Source organism: Cyprinodon variegatus, unplaced genomic scaffold (genome assembly GCF_000732505.1).
Source record: "Cyprinodon variegatus isolate N-32 unplaced genomic scaffold, C_variegatus-1.0 Scaffold303, whole genome shotgun sequence".
Classification (NCBI taxonomy): Eukaryota; Metazoa; Chordata; class Actinopteri; order Cyprinodontiformes; family Cyprinodontidae; genus Cyprinodon; species Cyprinodon variegatus.
Genome location: NW_015150756.1, coordinates 163,650 through 187,991, shown reverse-complemented (window position 1 = coordinate 187,991; position 24,342 = coordinate 163,650). Strand labels below are relative to the sequence as shown.

The following is a 24,342-nucleotide window of genomic DNA, read 5'->3' as shown; positions in this document are numbered from 1 at the left end:
TCAATGAGTCGATGCAATCAACTGGTTTTCCTTAGATAGAAAACTATGAATGAATTCGACTGGATGATCTGGTGAACTGTAAAGTGCCTTGAGGTGACATGAGTTGTGAAGTAACGCTTTATAAATAAACATAATTGAATTGAATTAACCAATGAATCATTAGGTGATCCATAAGATCAATCAAATTTAGATGAAACTATTGATAACATGCTTCCCTGATTAACTATGATTCAACTGGCTAAACAAATAAAAAAAACTGATACAGAAAAAAAGAGTCCAACATCCCAGGAGAACAAAGACTTGGTCACTGATCTGCATCTGACTTGTAACGTGCTCAGGAGGACGGACCTCCAGGTGCCTAAAAACATCAGTGCTCTGACAACAAACTACTGTAATTGCCTGTTCTGTAATTACTGTCATTATTACCCCCAACTACTAGGCTTAAACATTATCCCTTCTCTTATGAGCGCTCTCAAACCGCCTGTAGAACATACAATCTGCTCATTTTGATGGGGCAGAACAAAACAGGTTTTTAACATTTACACAGCAAATATAGATAACCTGCAACAGGCACAGTTATTTTATGTACTAGAACATAAAGTCCACATGTAATTTAGGTTGCCTGCTATTTGGTCACGCTAAATGTAGGAAGGAATAAACAGGGTAAATTTCCATCAAAATGCAGAGCAAGGATAATAGAAATGATGCTAGAAAATGACTTTCTGCATTTGTTTAGTTATATTCCTTGACTTTTTTTTGCAAATGTTCTAAATGATCTTAAATTTTAATTTGTCCAAAAATGTTAGAAATATACACAGGCCTTCATAGGCTGTCATTGTTTACTTACATGGTTGTAAGCCTCATGGAACAGGTGCCAAAACGTCATAGCTAAATAGTGAAAAAAGCAAAACAGGATTAGTTTAAAACTGTTTTATATGCAATAAGAGGGACCTTTTCTTAATAAGCAGAACGCTGATTGGATGATTGACTGACTGACTGATTGTCCTTTGAAATTTTATAGTCAGTTTAGAAATATTTGATCCACACTGATAGAAAAATGTTGAACAAATCCACATTTAAGCAGGATTAATGCTTCCAGTGGGACTTTTTAATTTGCCCTGCTTCATTCAGTCATTTTAATCCCATCTGGAGATCCGTCTGTCTGGTCGTGGTTTTCAAATCCAAAACATGCTTTTATTATCAGCGTGCAATAATTAAAGTCTTGACTGAGAAGCTTCCCTCTGACCCTGGCTTAACAAACCGCCTGTACCAGCCAGGATTAAATATAGGCTTTCATTTTGCCCCGATGTGATTCTGCTGAGTTCTTGTTAATCGTCACAACCTGGAGGAGCCCGAAGTGAGAGGAGTCGCACCTGAATATAGAATCACAAAGACCAGAACAGCGAGAGTGCAATTACTGCAGGGAGAAGTATATGGAATATTAATCAAACCTCTGTGGGGATTCATTGTAAATTAAATGGCTTTAAGACGATCTTTGTTGAAGTTATCTTGGTGACAAATGGATGAATTAAACCTGTAACGAGGTTACAGGCACCACTAAACTGCTTCACCTCAATTAACCTCCTTTTTGCCGCTTTTCATGGATTGCTCCTTGCATTTCTATTGAAAAGAATTAATCTGGATTTAAATGTATGCTTTTTCAAATAGCTGTTCTCCTGTGTTACCTTGGTTATTCACTGCTGTATATAGGTGGAAAAACCAAATCAAATGAAGAAAAGCTGCAAAGCAGCTCCACTATAACAGAAGTAAAGATATAACCTAGATGCGTTTTAAAAAATATTTTCTTCATTCCCTGTCTTTAATGAGCTTTGTTAAAAAACTTTGTTACACCTTTGCTAATCGGCTGGTCTTTAGACAATAATTTGTGGTAATTTCTATGCTAGGGTATCATTTAAGTTAATGACTGTCTCCCTCTAGTGGTCTGGAGGACTGTTAAGTACAGCTACTATAGTCGAGGATGTTCTTTTTCTGGGTGGTTCATCTAAATAAGTCCTCCTAATTGTCAATCATTCTGGTGATGTGTTTACGTAAGGCTGTCCTACATTTTTGTCCCCATTTTCACTTACCGATGCAGTTTTTCTGCTTTGTGTTTTTGTTTGTTTGTGTTTGTCTATTAGTTTTTTAGTCTAATTTGTATTTTTGGAAATGTACTGTATATTTCATAATTTCCATGTGTCTGTACCCCTTAAATATTTGTTAGTACCCCAAGCCTGTTCACTGCATGAAGTCTAATTTTAATCTCCTGTGCTCAGTGGATCTTCTTCCACATGCTTTTCTTTCTCTGCATGGTTCTTGTTGGATTCAGTAAATGTAGATTTGCAGATAAATAGAAATTGAGTCTGCACAGGAAAGAGATTCAATCAGCTTCTGCAGGAGCTGGAGGAAAAGCCCAACCCAACTTCAAGCTTTCCTTCTCCGAATCCCCTCCTGCAGCCGTTGTTTATTAACAGAACATAGCACATGGTTACAAACAGAGTATTGTTCTGGCAAAACAATTGATCAGTTCATGAAGACAGAATGCTCCATCAGAATGACAAGGCAGGATGGTCTCCTGACTGGATCATGAGACAGGAGTGGAGCATCCCCTTGCAAAAATGTTTCATAAGCACACATTAATTTTATAATCATCACTGAATAAACCTAACAGTTCTCTAATTTCTCTTTTCCGCGCTAGTCTGGGCTTGTCTATCAACATTTTGGTTTACCTTTTGTAGTTTCCTTACTATCATCCACCTCTTTGTGTTGGTCCTTCATACATCCGTCAAATGAAACACATGCCTCTTCATTTTTGCAATGTTACAAAATATGAAAAAAAAAAGCTATGGAGGAGAGGGGTTGGTTATTGTTGCAAAGCTCAATAAGAGTTAAAGAATTAGCCCACTACAACGAAGCCTAATTGGTGGCTTAGACCCTTTCTACAGTTGAATCTGCATGTCTAAACAGATTATATGAAATAGAGGTACACCCACTAAACATGGAGATTAAATGCTCTACTATGGTTGTGTGAAGGCGTCTACAAACACAGCTATACTGTCAGTTAGTCAGTCAGTTGAGCCTGTGAGGGATGGCTTTACTCCATATCCAAAGCTAATTCCTGCTCTGTTCATTATTTTGATCTTTTGTTTTTATATCCAATATTTCCCCCACACAAAGTAGTCAAACACAATCCAGCTGGTAAAATCGAGTTTGGATGTAATATTTCAACCCCAGAGTTCTTGAAACTGTTTTACAGGAAAACTAATACACAAAGTATTAAAATCACCAAACACACATTGAAACTAGAATTATAATGATGTTGCTTTGCTTCAGCTGTGGCCTAAACAAAATCTAGACTCTGTCAATATAGGTTCCTGAAATTATACCAGTTTAATCACAAATGGATGTAAAAAAAAAAAAAAAAACAACAGATTACTTCAAAACTTATCAAAGGTAAATACAAATCTAAATCTCAGAAGGAAAGGCTCAATCAAACACGCAGATGAACTGATGGTCATCAGAAAGCTGTTCTATAAATGCAGGAGTTTTGGTTGTTTGCTGCCAAAAAAGCAGGAAGGTGGAGTTGAACCGCCCTCAAGCTGGAAAGACGTCTGCAATGGCTTTAGAGAAGCAACTATTGCTTTTCTATTGCTGTCCATCAATCCACTTTTAAGTTTACTGATGTCCAACATGTTAGAAATGAGGAATATTTAAGATAAAAAAGATTTCTGCTGCCAAGGTGCCTAGTGTCATGGTTTTGATTCTGTTCAAGTTTTATTTTTGAGTTTTCATTGGTTTTATTTCCATTTTTTGTTATTCTGGTTATTTTTGATTGTATTTGATTTTTTAGGTATTTATTGTTTGCCCTCTGTTAACCGTCAGTGAGTCTCCTTTTCTGTAGCTCCCTTTTAGACTCCTCTGTTCACACCTGCTCCCAATCTGCTGATTAGCCAGGTCTTTGTTTCTCTGTCCCATGTGTGCACCTCCTGCTCAGTCAATGTAGCTGGTTTGTCATAATTTCATCCCTTCAAGTGAGTTCTCCTGGTTTTTCTGTATTTTTGTGTATTCTAAGGATTTATTTTTTTGGATTTTTGCTTCTGTTGCCCTTTTTGGTTAATTAAATCTGCATGTAAACCCCTTTAGCTTCAGTGTCTGCATTTGGGTCCAGTCATACCCCCACCCAACTTGTCACCTAGGAGTTTACGTCCCACAAGTTTCAGCCCAGGGTGAGATTGTGAAGAACAGAATTTGGGGAATATTGCAGTCATTGACCATGATCTCCTCTATTATGTTAAGTAGCCTTTCTTACCATGAACATCAATCAGTCATGAACATATCAACAGAACAATCAAAGTGGTATGACCACTGATCTCTATCTATTCACTGGATAGCTGATAGGCCACTGAGAGTACTCTTTCTGTGAAGTCACCAGTCACCATATTCTCCCTAGTTAGACCAGTCAAAATGTAAAGAATAGTTGCGCTACAGCGTGGACCAACCATAATTTTCTCATTTTCAGGGGGGCTTAAGATAAAATAAGATAAATTCATCACTTCGACGCACACTTGCTGTTTCAGAGCAACAGTAGATTATCGTAATTTATGGTCGGTATGAAATGTATGAAGTCTAAAAATCATGTATATTAACATATTATACAAATCCATCACAACAAAATTAGTGTACTAATGGAGCATAATAATACTGTAGTCAGATATTAAGAATATTACACACACACACACACTATCTGATGATGTGCCAAATGTGCTAAATTGATTATGTTCATGTGATATACATGTATTTATCTTGTTATGGTACAGTAAATACAGGGATTGTTATGGTGCAACTCTGTTAGAGCGGGGAGTACCAAGATGGCAGCAAGTAACTCCAGTTTTTTGGGCCTGTCAGCAATCCAGTGAATAAATAGAGATCAGTGGGTACGACGGCCCAATCAGAGCTCAACCCAAGTCTACAAAATTAATTAAAAGTCTCCTGAAATGTCTCAAAGTTAAGCCAACTTTTAACCATTAGGCCAGGGTTGTGTTCCTCTGCTGGATCCTTTAAACGTTTCGTCAGTGCTTCTAGGAAAGCCAGGGTGACACCCAAGAATCCCACAGACAGACAGATAGACACAGGCAGAGACCGACGGAGCGAGCAGATGGTGCAGAGGCATGTTTACTGTCAGAGTGGGAGTTTGATGCAGAGGAAGAACGAGATATTTCAGGAAAAAATAGCTTCAGGACATGGAACATCCTCCACAGACCGTTTGCAGCACACACAAAGATTCAGAGAGAGAGAAGCTAATGGCTTCAGAGCCATCTGAGGTTCCCACGGAGAGTAACGCAGCGCACGCCGTGAACAGGAAAACGACATGTTATCACTCTTAGTTTTATTAGGGAATCACAGCTGAGGCTCCGGACATGATGGAAAATCCAGGAACCACAGCAGGTAAAAAAGACTCCCATATTAATAAGCGTGGGGGTGGAGCCCTCTTGTTTGGCAGCTGCTGTCAGAGAGGAGCAGTTTCTGCCACAGTCAGCAGGAACTTGGAAGCTGGCCTCTGTTTGTGTTGCCTTTAAGTGGAGCATCTCTAAAAAGATTTCCCAGGTCGGTAAATAATGCAATTGTCCCGGCATTACTCTGTCAGCCCCCCCACCCGCCCACCCTACACTCACTGCTCAGCAGTTTATTGTATGATTCTGCAGTCAGCATAGCTCACTTAGTTTTGGTTTCTGACCATTTAGGTCAGTTTTTCATGTGTTACAGAGGAAAGTAAAAGGTCATAATTTCAATTTACAGAGGATTCAGTTAGCATGTGGGGGTGTGTTATGAGCGGTGTTAACCTTTATCGACACTGTAGCTCCGGTTGATCATTACATCCACTCTACATCCCAGTTTTACTGGGAAAGGAACCTGCAAGAAGGCACAGATGGAAGAGGAGTAGAAAATGAATGAAGAGGCTGCAGATTTTGTAGGTCCTGAAGTATGTCACTCTAACATCCCCAGTAGAGATGCAATCAAATAATCAACTTACAATTAATGATTGATTAATCGATTGTTTATTAGATAAAAATGTGTTGTATCTAATTAAATGAAACTGTCGACTAAAAGGAATTTCTTTTAGTGTTACCACCGTCCACTAGAGGGCATACTTCTTTGAAACAAGGTGGTAAACAGTCTGACAGTATGTCAGAGCGACATACCCTGCCTTAAGTGTCAAGGTATGTCGAACAAATACGTGACATAAAGTTGACTTGGTGATTCCACATCTAGCTGCTCTCAATTTATTCACTGAATTGCACATAGACCAGAAAAACTGAAGTCACCTGCCGCCATATTGGTACTCCCCACTCACGACATTAAAATGCCTGTTGTATGTAATATAATTACCTTAATATAATCAATACATGTATTTTACATGTACATCATAAATTTAGCACTTTTGCCATCATCAGATGGGGTGTGTGCATGTGTAATATTCTTAATATCTAAAAACAGTATCATTATGCTCCATTAACACACAAATTTGATGATATGGTTTATTACATTACATTTTTAGACTTCATACCGACTATACAATGTGATGTACCTATTATTTACTATAAATTACAGTGGTCTACTGAGGCTATGAACAACATTTTACCGTCTGAAAGCTGTAAAAAAATATGAATATTCGTTTAGTATACACTCTGTGTACAAAATGACAATAAAAGTTGTCTAAGTCTAAGAACTGTTTGTCAAAATGAATAATTTTTCTTTATTTTAAAAGCCTTAAGCCCCCCTGAAAATCAGAGCATTGTGGTTGATTGATGCTCTACAGTAACACATGTTTTGTTTACATTATAACTGGGCTAACTAGGGAGTACCAATATGGCGGCTGTTGACATCACAGCAATGTGTACAACCAAAGGCCAATGAGCTATCCAGTGAACAAGTAGAGATCAGTGCCACATATCCCACCTCTGCTCTGTACATCGGAAAACATGAATGTTTCTCATATTTCATTCATTTTTTTTTATTATTCAGTTACCAAATAGGTTCCTGTTTTTTTATAGCTTATGAATATGTTTAATAATGTGTAAGAAACTTTTTTTGTTAAGTATGTATTTAATACAGCTGGCACATTAACTATTGACATATAGTGCTGTTGTTAATCCACATATTGTAGAACATATTAAACCTTTGATACGTGAGATAAAAATGAATTGTTAATCAATGGATCCAATCATTTAACTAATATTTTATCCATAATCATACATATTTTATATAGTTTTTTGTTACTTTAAACATATTTAAATAAGTGAAATGACAAAATGACATGTATTACTTTAAACGGCAAAATTCTGATTTTGCACCTCTGGTGTCCTTTGTTTAGATTTGTCAGATAGGAATTGGATTGAGACGCTGCTAATTTTACAGACTTTAACTAATTTGAAAACATAAGTAATGTTCTAATAGCCTGACGTAGTCCTTCTCAATTCTAGTCAGAATATGAGTCTGATGCTGCTCCATAGAGCTGTGATTATGGGGCGTGTTTTGAACGAACCAGGAAAAAAATGCCTCTGCACTCAATTGGATAGACCTACAACCAATAAGAGCAGCAGAGTGCGTGACGTATGTTAAGCGATGCATAGTTGTTGACAACAAAAATCAAAGCATGCAGTTGCACGCCTAGAATAAGAAGATGAGCCTTGATCGCGTTTCTCTGTTCCTCTTTTAAAATTAATTTGCTGTCGATATCTTCTAGAACAGACCTAATAGCAGAATCTACTCACCTCAACTCTCCAGCGGCAGCCATTGTTGTTGTCACCCAAGCGCGCTTTGGTCACGTGGTTGATTACGTTACTGTTGATCATCTGTCCATCATTGTATAAAGCCCGCCCTGACAATTTGATTGGATCGCCAGAGAGTGGGCGGTCATACTCGCGCTACTATGGAGCAATGCCAGACCGAACTTCCCGACCTCAAACCTTGTGGGCGGGACTAAGTTCGGAATGGCACCCAGGCTAATGTTCTAATAAGATAAGAAAATTATATAAAACAAGGAATTTATGAGATTGCCGACCTCAGCTGTCCAGTCCCGTTTCCTTATATAGTACTGAATAGCGCAGAGCTGAAGTAGTTGTACAACGTGCACTAATTACGCATATTAGGGGGAAATTGAGTGGAAGAAAAAAGTGTAATTTTAATCCTACAAATGACTGAGAAGAACATTCTTGTGCTTCGCCATTAAGTGTGTAATAACTACCATGAAAGTAGTCGTTACTTCAACTATCCTGTCAGTTGATGAGGTGTTGAATAATTTTGCTTTTATTAAATTTGATATTTTTCGCAACAGAACGCTTGCAGCTCTACTGATTATATCCCAATGAGAATCTGGTTTAACTTTTTTATTTTCTCTGTGTATAGATAGAATATATCATTCCTCCCATAAAACTTTAAAAAATCACTTAAAAAATCACTCTGAAAACACAGAAGTGTATGGTTGTCTTCTTCTATGATGTCTGTGAAGAATAAAAGTAGCTGATAACTGTTGCAACGGAGCTCGTCCAGAGTAGGCTAATAAACAAGCTACGTAGCTGTTTCTGCAGGGAGGACAGAATAGTTTCTGGATCACATTGCCTTATTTGTAACATTACAGGGAAATGTGTTCCAGTGTGAAATTGAATGAAGTCACCTGTCCAGCAGAAACTTGTAAACCTTGCATCTATTTTGAAGCCCCACCTGGTAAAAGCTGTGCCAATATAGACTGGTTTTCTCTCCGTTATTACTTCTAAAGGATGGTCCTCAATTTTAATAGAAAACAACAACTAGAACAACCTATGGTCGTCTTTGCTTTTTAACATTCCTTTACTGCCGACAGCACGTCTTTATATAGAATTAAAAAGGCTAATAAGTTTGTCCTATTTCGGCTACCATAATCAAAGATGTCCAAGCCCTTAAAGGGTTCATTTATAAACAACTTATGCTAATCTATGGGCACACTTCTATTTTAACTCTTTTTTTTTTTTTTTAGACTTTGAGCAATACATAATTTTTTTTTTTTAATAAAAAGCCAAATTAGTCACAGACTGTCTGCTTTAGGAGGTTATTTTATCTCCTGAGAAATGCTTTCCTATCTTGGTTCTGACTTTCTGCAAAAACACTCCAAACATTGGAAAAAGTTTCTTAAATTAAGTGTATTTACTCTTAATTTGAGGAGGTTAATACAATGATTTGCCAATGGAATGAGTATTTTTCTTCTTAAAATCAGATCATTGGAAAAAATGCACTTTAAATAAGATGATTTTAATTTTCTTATTTTAAATGTAAAGTGTAAAGTGTCTCACTTTCCTCCTCAATTCAAGATAGAATTCACTTATTTTAAGAAAAATCCACTCATTTCAATTTCTATTTTTGCAGTGCATTGTCCTCTTTCATATATATCTGGATTCCAACATGAACACGTTTCTCTTTCTTCAAACACTACTACTTTTTTTATACTTTACCCAAACCATTCAGATCATCAACCTTTTCTTTCAATCTGACATTAGTGTGGAGCTTCACACAGCATTAGGACTTATAGTCACAGTTCCTGAGAAAGTGTGTCTGTATCTGCTTTTACACGTCCAGCAGAGAAGCCAGCCAAGGTATTTTAATGCAGTCTCCCTATGGGAGCGAAATTAGCATCCAGAAAGCGTTGTGGGTAATCCTGAGGAGGTGGCTTATCAGGGCTTTTAGTTTCATTACTGCTCCTGGTCCGCTCTCACCCTCCTACTGCTGCTCTGTCAAATCCAACCCTTATCAACATGCTTTAGGTTTCCCATGTCTGAGCTGAGCTTCTCTCAGCCTCATGACTTGTCTTTTTTTTTTTTTTGCTTCATCTCTGCACAGGATCCCCCCCAACATCCGAGACATAGTTTACTGCACCGGGGTCAGCCTGATGGATGAGGACGTGTGGGAGTTTATCTGGATGAAGTTTCACTCGACCACTGCAGTCTCTGAGAAGAAGATCCTGCTGGAGGCCCTGACCTGCTCAGATAACACCTTCCTCCTTAACAGGTGAGCTACTGCTGCTCTTTCCGCCCCGTTTCACCTTGGAACAAAAAGCCACCCTGATCAATACAATCGATCCGAGGGGGACTGGCTCACAGATGGCTGTTTATTCTGGGATCGTGTTCGGTTTATATTATGATTCCACAAAGCTCCTATTTACTGGTGGTGGGCGTGTCTTTTGTCAACATTTAGGGGCTGATTAAAAAACATGTGAAGGAGATCAGGAAGCATCCTGGTTAAATAAATCACTTTTCTTTCATTTGACCTTTAAAATATTTATATATTTTTGCACTTTCACTCAAGAAACTTCAGTTTTTTTCCTCATCGGCGTAATCCCCACATTTCTGCTTCTGATCACTTGACACGATTTCTAAATCCAAAAACAACTACAGATTATAAGAATGCCTTACTGATCAGAGCATCTAAAATATCAACTGATTTAAAATACAGTAAGGAAAATAAGTATTTGAACATCCTGCCATTTTCCAAGTTCTGAAGTGTCTGAAATCGTCATCGTAGGTGCATGTCCACTGTGAGAAAAATAAACAAAAAAAATCCCAGAAATCACAATATATAACTTTCTAACTATTTATTTTTATTACACAGCTGCAAATAATTATTTGAACACCTGTCTATCAGCCTGCCTTCAAAATGTCCACCTCCACTCCATTGATTATTCTAAATTAGATGCACCTGTTTGAGGTCGTTAGCTGCACCTGTCCACCCCATGCAATCAGTAAGAATCCCAGATCTGGTGGAATTTCAAACAGCTCAGTTTATGTATAAAGCTACAAATAAACAGGAAATATTCAAAAGCTGTTTTCTGATAGAATGGGGAGCTGTGACTACAGGGAAAACCTTAACTTCAGAATCAGGAGGGTTCGAACCACCATGAAGAGAATGTGCATTAAAACACCTATTCTCTTTAGTACACAATTATTGTTATTTTAATGTTATTTTTATCTATCAAGTCATGGAGGTCAAGGTAATATAAAGAAAAAGTAGCTATTATTTGATGGTTACTTTTTACTTTGACTTGACTAGAAATATTTTGAAGTAGTGCTACTTCTACTTCAGTACATTTTTTAGTGTTCTGTTCACCTCTGAGGGGCACTGTGCCTGACAGCCACTTATTGTTGAGGAGGTGTCTTAACTACAAAAGCCTGACGACATCCAAAGACGTGAAGATCTCAGATTGGATGCCATCCACCTGTGAAGCCCCTCCCACTATGGAATCTGCCTTCGCTTCCATAGGGAAGGTGTGACTGCTGGGTTGAGGAGATCTTCAAATTGTTAATTCCACTGTCTGACGATGTAAATGGCCTGTACTTATATAGCGCTTTTTCAAGTCAGGAGACCTGACCAAAGCACTTTACACTACATTCAGTCATTCACCTATTCTTGCACACACTGATGGTGGCAAGCTATATTGTAGCCACAGCTGCCCTGGGGCTCACTGACATAAGCGAGGCTGCTGTACACTGGTGCTATCGGGCCCTCTGACCACCATCAGTAGATAATGCAAGTGCAGTGTCTTGCCCAAGGACACAACATCAGTAAAAGCTGGAGCCGGGGCTCGAACCGACAAACATTTGATTTAAGGGCAAACTCCTACACTCGATGCCACTGTGGCCCCACAATGTCCTCAATCAAGGTCAACACGTACAGTAATACAGTATTGGCGAAGCACTGCTCCCCCTCTGGAGGCATTTCCAGAATCACTTTGACGTCAACCAGTAGTCTTTCTCCATGGTCTCTTCAAACTCCTCTCAGTTTACGCCTCTGCATCTGACACACTTAACCTGCTTGCTGCCTCACGCTGCAAAATGATCTGAAAATAACTAGAAATGTCTTCAATCAAGTGCATTTACCCTAAATTTTAGCAGGCAAATAGATGCCAATTGAATTAATGTACTTTTACTCTTAAAATAATTATATAATATGAGTTTGTAATAAGATAATGCAGTTAGTTTTTTTCTATTTTAAATGTAAATTGTCTTGTTCCATTGGCAAAATGTCTCATGTACCTCCTCCATTCAAGACAAAATGCCATTATTTTAAGAAAAAATTACTTATTTAGATTTGAATTTTTAGCAGTACAGGAGCCCAAAAAAACACAGTAGGCTAATTAGGACTACTTCCTCAGCTTGTTGGCATCCCTTATTATTGGTATCCACCACCGTGTCCTGGTTTTCTGCTATGACAGGCACCGCAGATCTTATGCCACAGTTACAGGTAGCTGCATCAACAAAGAGGCAGACTGCATATAGTCCACTCAGACTCCATGTCACCTGCTTTCCCCAGAATCTAACAAAAGTTCTACCAGAGGTGGGAGTTTAAAGCGTCCCTGATAACAAGCTCAGGTAGACGTTCCCTGTGGACCCTCATTGGGCCTCCAGAGGCTGTAAGACTTTAGCCAACTGATGATCAGTGGACGGTGCCAGCCCTCTCCTCATCCGAGTCATCATGAAGACTTTTGAACTGCTCTTTGTCTGGCCCTTCACCCAGAGCCTGTCTGCCTTGGAGACCCTACCAGCCCCCGACAGCATATCCTCTGGGATAATCCGAGCACTGAAACCTCTCCTCCACGATAAGCTTGCGGTTCAAGGAGGGGAATTTTTTTTTCTTTTTAGGTCTGTGTTTGTCTACTGGCCACTGTAAAGGGCTGGTTATACTCCCACAGGAGTCTGTCGCAGTTGTGACACAGACATTTTTGATTTATGCTCAATATTAAAGCGTGGTCTGTTATTCCACGCCACAACGCAAGATTAACAATCACAAACCAGTGGTGTTAAAAGTACACACATTTTTTATTTAAGTATAAGTACACTGGAAAAAATCTAAATCTAAATAAGTCATTTTTTCTTAAAATAAGTCAATTTGTTCTTGAATTGAGGAGATAAAAGAGACATTTTGCCAATGGAACAAGACAGTCTAAATTTGAAATAAGAAAACACAATTGTATTCTCTTATTTCAAGTGCATCAAATTATCTTATTTTAAGGGTAAAAATACTCATTCCATTGGCAAAATATCTCATTTACCTGTTCGAATCAAGGGTAAATACACTTAATTTAAGAAATTTTTACTTATTTCTAGATCATTTTTCCACAGTATAGATACTGCAGTTTAAAAACCCTCTGGTAAAAGTATCAACTTGACCTCTTTGCTCAAGTAAAAGTGAAAAAGGATGTGCTCCAAAAACTACTTAAAGTATAAAAGTATAAAGTACAGTAAACTTAAAAAAAAAACCTGCCAGATGCCAGTATATGAATTGAAAGCTCAATTTTTCGACTATTTCTAAAAATTCTTTGAGATACGGCCAAGGATGAGGGAGGTCTTGATGGTCTCCATCTCCCGATACGCTCTCGCCTGTGTCCGACCTTTCAGACATTTCAACATCTTTTTCTGAATCCAGCATTGTAGCATGGCATAGATAATTCATGTTTGCAGTTTGAAGAACACCTGCTTGCTTCTGATACTGTATTTAAGTACAGTAACCAACTATTTGTACTTTGTTACTTGACACCTCTGTCACAAAGTAGCTGTGGGTCTAGTTATGGCCGAGGCGGTGAGGAGGTGGGGTATGTTTGGGTGACCACAGAGGGAAATAAGGGTGAAAAAAAGCGGGGATCCAGGTGGAAAAAGGGTCCCAGCGTTCTCATGTATCTCGCTCTTCTAGCTGGTCCATCTTCACGAGTCGTTTTCCACAATGGTAATCATACAAACAAAACAAGCTGGTAAGGTACCAAACAGGAAATGCGCATAGAGTAGAGCGGATGTAGATTTGACCAATCAGAGGCCTCCTGTCAGCGGTAACCTACAAATTTGGAGAGGTGCACCAAAGTGTCTGCGGAGTGGGCGGGGACGTCTTTGCGTTCGCTGCGACACCTATGCAGACGACGTGGTTTCGAAGTATAAATCAGGCTTAAGGAGGAAAACTTCTATTTGCAAAGTGGCCCACATTTGGACGATGGCCAGCATGCATACAGAAGCTTGAGTTTACACTGAAGCTTCTGTTTTCTGTCTTCTGTTTTCATGGCGGGCCCTTCTGACTGTGGTACCACGTCTGTTTCTTTGGAACCCTGTTTGTGTCTCTGTTTGACTGGAGGCTTCAATGTATAGAGGAGGATTTTCGTGAATTTTTGAGAAGACCCGCCCTTTCCACTTTAAAAAAAAATGCACATACACAACCTTGTACCCGCTTTCAAGAGGGTACGCCTATTAGAGAGCATGCGAGAGCATGCAAAACTCCTTTTTTTTCCAATTTCGTAAATTGTTGAAAAAGATCCAGGGATCCACAAAGGAGGCATTAAAGAGATGCCAGCAGCTCTGGAGCTGTATGTTGCCAACCCCTGGTCTAGGTCCTCTATAAAGTTTTGGATCTATTTCATGTAGGCCGTTTTATAAGTGTCTTTTCTTTTGTTGAATCATGAGCTCTGACCTTAACTGAAACAAATAAAGCCTGCAGAACCTGAGAATGTTCCTCCTTTATAAGGCTTAGAAAAGCTTTTCTAATCATTTCCAAAATGATTTCTTTAAATATAAGCATTTTGTGATTCTTTTGAGGCCTTTTAGTGTATTTAAAGTCACAGGGGAGGTCAAATTTAAATGTCAAATCATTCTGGCTTGAACATACATATAAATGTACTCTTTATCAGACAATATTTTCCCAAAAGTTGGAAAATTTCTATTTAAAAAAAAAATTCTGTCCTAAAATCTGTTGGTATTTTTCGTTATCTTATACAGGCCAGTTAGTTATATGTCAGCTTGTACACCTAAATTCAGCCAATCATCTGTCAATCAAATTTTTTCGGTCATAGCATCTTGATTCATATGTCGCAGCTAACTTACACAACGGTTGAAATAAGAAATCAGGATCATTTACTTTCCCATTGAGTTCCGTCCCAGTGTTCACGGGGATGGACGTCTGTGTCTTCAGCAGGCGTAGAGCTAACAGAACTGGCAGCGTTGCGAGGCAAGGGCTCAAACATGTACGGCTGGAAGCCTTCTACACCAAACCAAGCTTCTGCCGCCCTGGCGTCCTCTTCCACAACATCTTCATCCGCTTTCCTCCTCTAAATAAAAAATGGATGACGGAGGAGACTCATCCACGACCTCCGACACTAAACTCTCCTCCTCTTGCATGTTTCCTCTGTCCATAGCGTTCCTTGACAGTGTCGTTTCTAAGTCACCAATTTAGTGCTACTTGGTCCCAATGGGTCCACGAATTTCCCATTGGGAACCTACTAGCTCTAAGTTGCTAACTGGTTAGCAAGATGCTTCCGACAAACCGGCCACAACCAAACCAGCTTGCGAACCGTGCGCCACAACAATCCCGCCCCCTTGATAAACGACCAATCATATTCACTCTATTCACTCGTGTAAAGTCGGGCACCACTCAGGAGAATTCGGAAACGCAACGATTGGAACAGCTGTCTTTAAAGTGACGGTTATCAGGGCAGGAAGGAGCTTATCATATTCTACCAAAAATTGTGAGTATTCAATTAATTTGTTTTAACTTTTTTCCCCCTCCTTGAGTAAGGTCATCATTTTAAAATTGTTTTATTATTTTTGTTTTAAACAGAAATGTCTTTGATCCAAACATTTAAAAAAGCAACGAAAAACATGAGCAAAAATATCAGCAAAATACAAGATCTGGCAGAGACTGATAGAAGAATGTTTGAGCACAACACTTCAGGGTCATACAGAAACACGATGTTTAAAGATTTCAGGACGCCATCTGGGTCGGATAAGAGGTATTCATGAGTGCGCCCTGTCAAGGATGCTTTGACGTGAAGGACAGCAGTTAAATGAGGTGTTTGTGCATCGTGCAGCTGCTCTGCAGAAAAACTGCAACAAGGTTGAGATTCTGGATTGGTCGCTGGGACATTCTGAGGAAAGATGGAGCAAACTGAAATAAAGTTGGAGTTAATGGTACCAGCTCAAAGCAAAGAAATCAAGCTGTAGTTGCTTTTGTTTAGTAGCAGCTATTATGTGAAAAATGTATGTTATGCACTCAGAGTTTTGCAGTTAGGTAGGTTGTATGAGTGTGTGTGCATGTGTAGGTAAACCTTATCCAATCGGCTGCACACAGAAAGACATACACACACACACAAGTCAAGTGCCAAGGCCATGAAGCTCACTGATTGGTCACAGATGAAATGGTTTCAGCAGCGAGGGATTGTGGGAAAAGAGAGAAAATTGATTTCAGGGTTTAATGAAACGGCAGCAGAAACCGGACCAACAGGAAAACACAGAAATGAGAAAAAAAAGAGACTGAAAGAAAACTCTGAACTTTTTCATTCCAGCATCTTAAAAAAAACATGTTATTCATTGTGTTTGTGAAATACTTCTGTCAGTCAGCGGCAGCCAGAAGTAATCCGATTACTGTCGCTCCTGCATGTCCTCGCAGGAAGTGATTTTTTTTGGGGTTGACAGGAACACAGACTGGAGGGACTCCAGACAAAATATCAATTTCCATCAAACAACTTGACCTTTTTTTCTGCCTTCGCTGTACGGATCTGCAGCAGTGTTTGTGTGCCTGAAGGTTAAAGACTCTCCCCTCAAAAGTCACCAAAGACTTTATTTACTGCGTTTCCTTCGCTTTGGAAAATAAAAGCAAGAGGAGGTCATGTCTCAGTGCAGATGGATGTTTCTGAGGTATTCTGTAAATCTCAACATTCAAAAGATGCTTTTCAGCAAAGAGACCAAGAACATTTTCTTCCTGGAACTTTTCTCAACGAAGCAGGATTGTGAGGTCATCACATGAGCATTAGCTTCTCTCCTGTGGTCTTGCTCTGTAGCCGAGACTTAGATAAAGGGTTATTTTAAGCAATCTATCTATAAATGTTGATCCTGCCATTGCAGCCGCACTATACAACTTCTATAGAGTCACTTTGATGCTATTTAAACAGATATTGGACAGTGTTTAGCAGATAGGAGGCGACTGTTTTAACTTTTAAAGCTAGAAGCATTGAAACAATAGGTTTTAAACCAACTTTCCTTAAGTTTATTTGTCGCTCTGATCATATTTATGGTGTTTTCGACCATTTACCTCCTATACCTACAATTAGTAAAGATATCTTTAAGTTTCAAGGTAACACATGTTGGCAATAACACTGCAGGAGAAGTTTAATTTTCAAAAACATGAAGAACAGGGTTACAAATGCTGCTGTTGTCAGCTGGTGTCGAAATCTAGGCAGTTGGTCCTTTGGGTATAACACTTACAGATCACACTCCACATCTAAGGTGTGTTCACGTGATTGCATTCCCAGCAACTGGTGTGATCCATATACCTGTTATCCTTCTGCAGAGACATGTTCAGGTGCAACACAGCTGGTGATGTAACTTACATAGAGTGTTGTGCAACTTGAATATATCCATTGCCCACCCTGGTAGGGATGGTAAATATCTTATTTAATTAGATATTATTCAGACTGTCGTATATTTTTTTATGAACACATGCCCTACTGGCTGTGTGTACAGTAAGGAAAACAAATGAAAGTGTGAATCGAGCTCAAATCATGGTATAACAGATAACTCTCCACATACATGGAATAAATTCGCCACAACCTCCATTCAATATAAGAGTTTATTAATAAAAATCATTTAGCTCCAAATCAAAAACATTTCAGTTAAAAACTCTTGACTAAAAACTAGTGAAACTCACCTAAACTAAACTACTGTGAGGAAAGATGAAGGGGAAACATGGTTGAAGACCATATTACATTTTAGCATGGATTTTGTAGTTAAGAACCAAAGTTTATCTTGAAGAATTTGGGATGTGATCACCTTAGCTTTTCACTAATTTAGAGCGATTGGAATGTTCATGCAGTGAATAAAACATTATTTAGCTAACTAATGTTTTACTAAATGATTTTCTTAATTGGGAACCAGTAACCTTTAGTTAAATGGTTCTTTACCCTCTTTGAAATAGCTAGCAGCGAAGAGAAATGAGGATTCCATTAAATAAATTTTGGTCATAATTTGGTAATGGAAAAGTAATTAGCATATGAGAAATCACATGAACATTAACGTTACATTTGTGTTTAAACCCTCAGGGAAATAAAGCTTGTTTTGGCTAAAGAAAACAGCTCAAAATCAGTAAGCACATAAATTGATCAAAATACATATTGTTTATTTAGAATCTGTCTCTAATTGCGTTAGACCTTATACCCCTGCCCAAGTCAGTTTTAGAGTTTCCTCCAGCAGTTAGCAGCTTAGCATGGCAGGCTCACAGAAAGAGGGCTTTCCTTTGTCCCATGTGCACCACACCCATGGAAAAGTTTCCATAAGAGGTTTTCACCTCCAGTCCGGCTCTGTAAGTTCTGAAACTCAGACCAAAGTGTTGCAAATGGTCTGTTTTGCGTTTTTAGGTGGTTTTTAATTAGGCTCTAAAGGGACTGTTGAGTCATTCATCATTTGTTATCTTCCCTTAGCTTCAGAGCTGGTCCCATGATGGATCTGGTGCACTTTTGCGCAGTCTTGCTCTGATCTCCTGCTGCTCCTTTCTGAGCTCCACAGGGCCTTCTCACCTTATCTCTGTTTAACGGGCAATACTCCCCTGAGGCAGAATAATTTCAGGTCCTGGTCAGACAAAAGTGACCGTGATCCATCCTTGTCCAGAGGAGGTCGCTCTTCTGTGTTGGGCCAATAACCTCTCCACAAACGCATGGCCCAACACAGAAGAGCGCCCTCCTCTGGACAAGACTCTGCTGTACATCTACACCTTATGGACAAAGGACATTCTTTTGAGGAGCAGAATGTTCACATTTTGGAGAAAGAAAATAATTGGTTTGAGAGGGATGTGAAGGAACTCATCTATGTTAAGAAAGAAAAACCAACCCTAAACAGAGGGGGTGGACTCAGGTTCCAGCTTCCAAAAACTTACAATGCAGCAATTGAGTTAATCCCTTCCTGTTATCATTGCAGCCCCACCCCCTGTACAGGACCGTGGAGGACCTGGTCTATTCAGCAAGGCCAACAATTCCCTTTTACAACCCCCCTTTCAGATACTTAGATGAGTATGGGGTATTGCAGTCTAACAAAAGAAGCCAAATTACCCCTATTCCAAATGGCTGGACCCCTTCGTCTAATCCAATTTGCATGTTTTCAAAACAAAAACAAGCTTTTGTTGGGCTACTGTATAAAACCTTGAACTCAACGCTATTCCTGACCTTTTTCAATTGAAAAAGCTTCCAGGGTGGCAAGCTAAACGTCTTCCAACTTGGAAACCAAGTCCAGTGGATTGTTTTTATTTTTTTTCATAATTCAGTAATGGTTTAATCGTTAACTGGAGTATAGAGACTATAAAACATCCCTTTAGCCGACAGAGCAACCTATTGAGCAGTAAGTTGAGTTCAATTGGATGGATGCCTTTTTCAAATCTTTGTTCAACATTTTTAAGCCTTTCTCCATTGGACAGCACATGCTGGAGAGATTATTTCCTAGGTGTTGCTTTGGATGTGAACATCAGAAGATCTTACAGTGGAAGTTTACCTTTAGCAATAAATCCATGTTGCTTTTATGTCCACGTCTTTGTCCTATCTAGGTTGCTGAATCTGTCTCTGACCTCAGAACTTGTCCCAGAGCAGGATGTGATCGATGTCATCATCCACGTTGGTCGAAACCCTCAAGGTCGAAATCTGGCCTGGAAATACTTCAGAGAAAAGTGGGACATCCTGAATGCCCGGTGAGACAGGAGAACTTTCTCCGAAGTCAGTGCTATTGGTCATGTAGCTCCATACCCCTCTTAATATGACTCTGTCTCTGTTCTTTTTCCAGATATGGTGAAGCTTTGTTCATGAATTCAAAGCTCATCGGGGGAGTCACAGAGTTCCTCAACACAGAAAGAGAACTCAATGAGGTAAATACAGAAAGACATGTTTGGCTCTGGGGTCTTGCATTTAATTTTTTTTGACAATGACACTAATTAACCAACTTTAAAATCAAATAAAGTTCCCTCACGGAAAATAATAAAAAAAATTTGTTAATTTTGTTCCTTTAAGAAAACATTTTATTTAAACAGCAACAATGAGACAAAACATCACCAATACAGCTTTGATGTTCTACTGTCAGGTCAGTGGTTGGGACAAGTGTTAGGCAATGTGACAGAGTCTGGACAAATTTCATCTATCCATCTATATGTGCATACATCCATTGAATTGGAAACAGATGGATGGATGGATGGATGGATGGATGGATGGATGGATGGATGGATGGATGGATGGATGGATGGATGGATGGATTTTTTTTTAATGCAATTATCTGTATTTCTTCTTATTATATCATTTTCCCACTGCCCTGCTGTTTAGCAGGACCAATATGATGGTATGATAACCAGCTTAAATCGGAGGGAACCGGACAGATTTAAGGCTATTTTCTGGTTGCATGACCTAGATGACGGAGAATTTCCACAAGATTTCCACAAGCAATTATGATGCTATGAGATTTTAACCAGAACGAATGTACCTTTTCTTACCAAAATAGCAAATGTAAAGCCTGCTCTAGTTCAGTGGAGCTATGAAGTAGCAGAACTTTATAAAGGCATGCTATCTGCAGCTATTAGGAGAGCTGAACCACCAATTAATCACGGGGTATTAACATGTTCTCCTGAGACTCGCAACATCAATATTTTACATTCAGGGTTGATTAATATGAATAAGTAAACCTAGATTAATAGTTTTTAATTATCTCTATAGAGTCACTTCACAGCTGATACACCTCTTTATTCAGAACAAAAAGGAAAAGATGCCACTCTGAATATGTGAAGCAGAAATAACAAAACCTGTGAGGTTAACAGTTTTCCTGAATGAAAATCTATCCCTTCGCCTTTTTTTTTTTTACTCCCCAGGTTGTTATGGCAACAAATTACAATCTCTATATAGCCTTGACTGTCAGTGAAACCTCCAAACAAAACATTATTTCCCTTGGGAAGCCTGAATACAAAACCTCAACAAAGGAAAAGATTGACATGGGGGTTTTATTTCAGATCTGAACAAATGTCTCCAGTGAATCACTCTGGGGAGCAACAAGGAAGAGAGGGAAGAAAAAGTAAACAGAAATGGAAAATGTGGAGGGGAAGAGAGTGGAGAGTTAGCAAATGATTCAAAGTAAAGAGACTTAAAGGGAAGGATTTCCACATGCTCCAATGAATCTGTCATTCTGTGTACAAAACCAGCTTTTCCCTTTGGACTGTCGCTTAAAACATGTTGATTTTTTTCGTTTTCGCTTAAAAAAGTTCCTTTTCTCAGATGCTTGTCCTTAAATTACTGTCAAACAGTTTGGAGCTCATTTCCGCTTAAATGGTCAGAGCTGTTGTCAGAGCCGTTTTACGAAGAATAACAACTAAAAAACTGCTTGATCTTCAGCGGCCAGAGACCCATGTCATTACGTCTCATTAAAGGTTTCATCCAATAAATGTCTCTGGTGTCTTCTCCATTTCTGTAAAGGGTCAGAATGCAAAGAGACAAAGACAGGGTTTTCTCACTATCAATCATTTAGATCATAATCGCTGCCTTAAACAGCATCTGGAAATTACACATGCCAGGAATGAATGGTTTACTTTAGACGCAACATTTTGAACAAGCAGTCAGAAAACATCAGATCATGTTTCAGTAATGGTCTAGATAAATAAATACCTTGGGTTTAATTAGATTGCATGTTTTTAAAACCCAGCAATAAATCTGCTTAGTTTGTTTCATTTAGTTCTGCTGAGTTGTTGTCATCTTAACTTCATTGAGCAAAACAAGTCTGAACTATAATGGATCACGTTATGAAGTCGAGTGTATTTAACCTCTGTAAAATTTTGAATTACTTTTAAATCAAGATTACAATAATTACAGACTTTCATTGAATCATTTCAGGTATAATTGAATGTAGCTTAATTAAATTAAAACTGAATCAGTGCTGGAGCTTCGGAAGAGACACCCTTCTTTGTCGACTTCCATCATTCTATGTTTTGCTGTATATATGTATATATAATTGCTGGTAGAAAGTGTCAAAAATGGGTTTAACTGTTTGCTTGTGTTTGAATCTAACACTTTTGTGGAATAAAAATACTACTGGCACTTAACTGTTGTTTGCAGAAATATGCATATCTGTGAAGATTCTCAATCATCCGGGTCATGGCTGAGCTTGAAAAAGTTCAGTCTAGACAACTGGACAGGGAGGTTGAGAGAGCAGGGACACAATATGACATCCCTGAAGAACTCTGGTTATCCCAGATGAGCTTTCCTAAAAAACAACAAGAAGAGGTCAGCTGAGAGGGAAGAGAACAGATGAAGGAACATTGTCAATCCATATGTTGCTGGAGTCTCTGTAAAAGTCATAAGGATTTCCAGCTACAGTAGCCCCAGATCCCTGTGCACTTCAAACCTGGCAACACCCTTGTTCAAAAATTGGTTCACCCCAAAGACAAGACACCCAGAAACAAGGCCGAGTTTACGCCGTTCAGTGTAGTGAAGAGTCCACAGACCTTTACATTAGAGAGACCAAGCAACCGCTAAACAGGCGGATGGCTCAACACAGGAGGGCCAACTCCTTAGGACAGGACTCAGCTGTTCACCTACGCCTGAAGGATAAAGGACACTTATTTGAGGACAACAACATCCATATTCTGGCCAAGGTAGAAAGATGCTTTGAGTGAAGGGTTAAGGAAGCCATCTTTGTTAACTTAGAAAATCCATCTCTGAACAGACAAGGTGGTCTTAGATTTAATTATTCACCTTCTTACAAATAACTATTAAGCACAATACCCAGAAGATTCACCTACCACTCGCCCTCATTTGACCCACACTTTAATGAGGGATGTGACCAAAACCACTGTGATGAGGAAGTTAATGACCCATTGGACCCCTAACCACCTTTAACACCCCCCATGTGTCCTCCATGGCCAATCTAGTAGGAAGTATCAGAGCCCCCTTTTGTTCCGCCTAATTTTTTGTTACACCTACAGTATAATAAACTCAGTGCTCCCCACCAATTGTTAGAACTGAAGAAGCCTCTTGGATGAGAGGCGAAACGTCTTCTAAAAAGACTTCACATCTAGTTGCCTAGACTGAGCTTTTTTCAAGCCCAGTACTATATATTATTTGTTTTTTCTGGAATGAATTAAGTAAAGATGGTTTTGTTCTAAATTGCAAATTATGACTCGAGTCATTTAAGGATATTGTTGGGGGTCCATGTACCAATAAATCCTGTTTCCTGGCATTAACTGTTTCGTTCCGCCCTTGTCCCACCATTATCTCTTCCAGTTAAAGGAGTTTATCCAGTCGAGTGGCGTAGGGGCGGGGCCTGCGCTGCCGCGAGCGTTGGAGATCGTTGAAGGAAACGTCCGTTGGCATCGCCTCCATCGGCGGCACTTCTACCAATGGCTACGCAAACCTCCCAGCTACACTTACGGCTAGCTCTGTGCCGCCTCACAGAAGCTAAGCTAGCTGTACTCTGACTGCTGAGCTAGTGAACTGAGATAATGGCTAACGGATGCAGTCACAACATTGAAACGGGCCTTACTGGTTGATTGGCTGGTTTCTGTACTGGTTTTATTTTAAAAGAAGTTTGATGGGTTTACTGATGCTGGAATCTTTATTTTTCAACATGAAGCCATTATGGTCAAACTGTGCTGTGAAAATTTGAAAAAGGTTGATCCTGTCATGGTTGAGCTAGGATCAGACTTTTAAATCTGTCACCAAAATAAATATTAACTTCTTCTAAAACCAGCGGAGAAAAAAAAGAACTTCAGCATTTAAGATTTTTTTTTTTAACACTTGGTCTTTTTTAAAGTAAGCCATCTTTCAGGCATTTTTGATTCAAACTTTAAAGCTATTCCCATATTTTTTTTTAACATTTTTAAACAAAAAGGAAGTAAACCGTTATAAACACTTGACATTTAATGAGCTATATATTATATCAATTTTTAATGAATTAGTTTTGCAGTGATCCAATCTACTTTCTCTTAGTTTTTACTTTTAAAAAACAGACAAAACTTTGCATCTTATCGCCCTGTCTTCAAATAACAAATCTTACCATCAGTGTACACCACTTGTTCCATTTGGGCTTAAGGTTTTAACAAACAGTTCTTTTAGTTTTTTTTCTTCCTTCCAGGTCACTTTTAAATTCAAACTAATAATGGAATGATAATAACAATCAAAGTAAATAAGTAGGAGGCAAAATTTTGATTAGTGGCATTATAATAGGGATGCACCAGTTTTTTTAAAAACAAATCAAATACATATAAATATTTTAATCACTCATTTAGTGGTTTGTAACTTTCAGATCAGACACCTGAAGACACTTTTATATCCAACCAGAA

The 24,342-nt window shown here is 38.9% G+C and overlaps 2 protein-coding genes across 3 annotated transcripts in view; both read left to right on the top strand.

The window, feature by feature from the left end:
• The window catches only part of trhde (thyrotropin-releasing hormone degrading enzyme), a 249,933-nt gene extending 226,158 nt beyond the window's left edge, over nucleotides 1–23,775 (top strand). The window contains exons 17-20 of the mRNA XM_015384105.1: nucleotides 9,868–10,035; nucleotides 19,582–19,722; nucleotides 19,815–19,896; nucleotides 23,285–23,775. Coding sequence (XP_015239591.1) covers nucleotides 9,868–10,035; nucleotides 19,582–19,722; nucleotides 19,815–19,896; nucleotides 23,285–23,437 — 544 coding nt within the window. The 3' untranslated portion in view covers nucleotides 23,438–23,775. The remainder of the gene's footprint in view (nucleotides 1–9,867; nucleotides 10,036–19,581; nucleotides 19,723–19,814; nucleotides 19,897–23,284) is intronic.
• The window catches only part of LOC107090620 (histone H2A-like), a 665,777-nt gene that overhangs the window by 479,994 nt on the left and 161,441 nt on the right, over nucleotides 1–24,342 (top strand). The gene's annotated exons all lie outside the window — the stretch shown is intronic.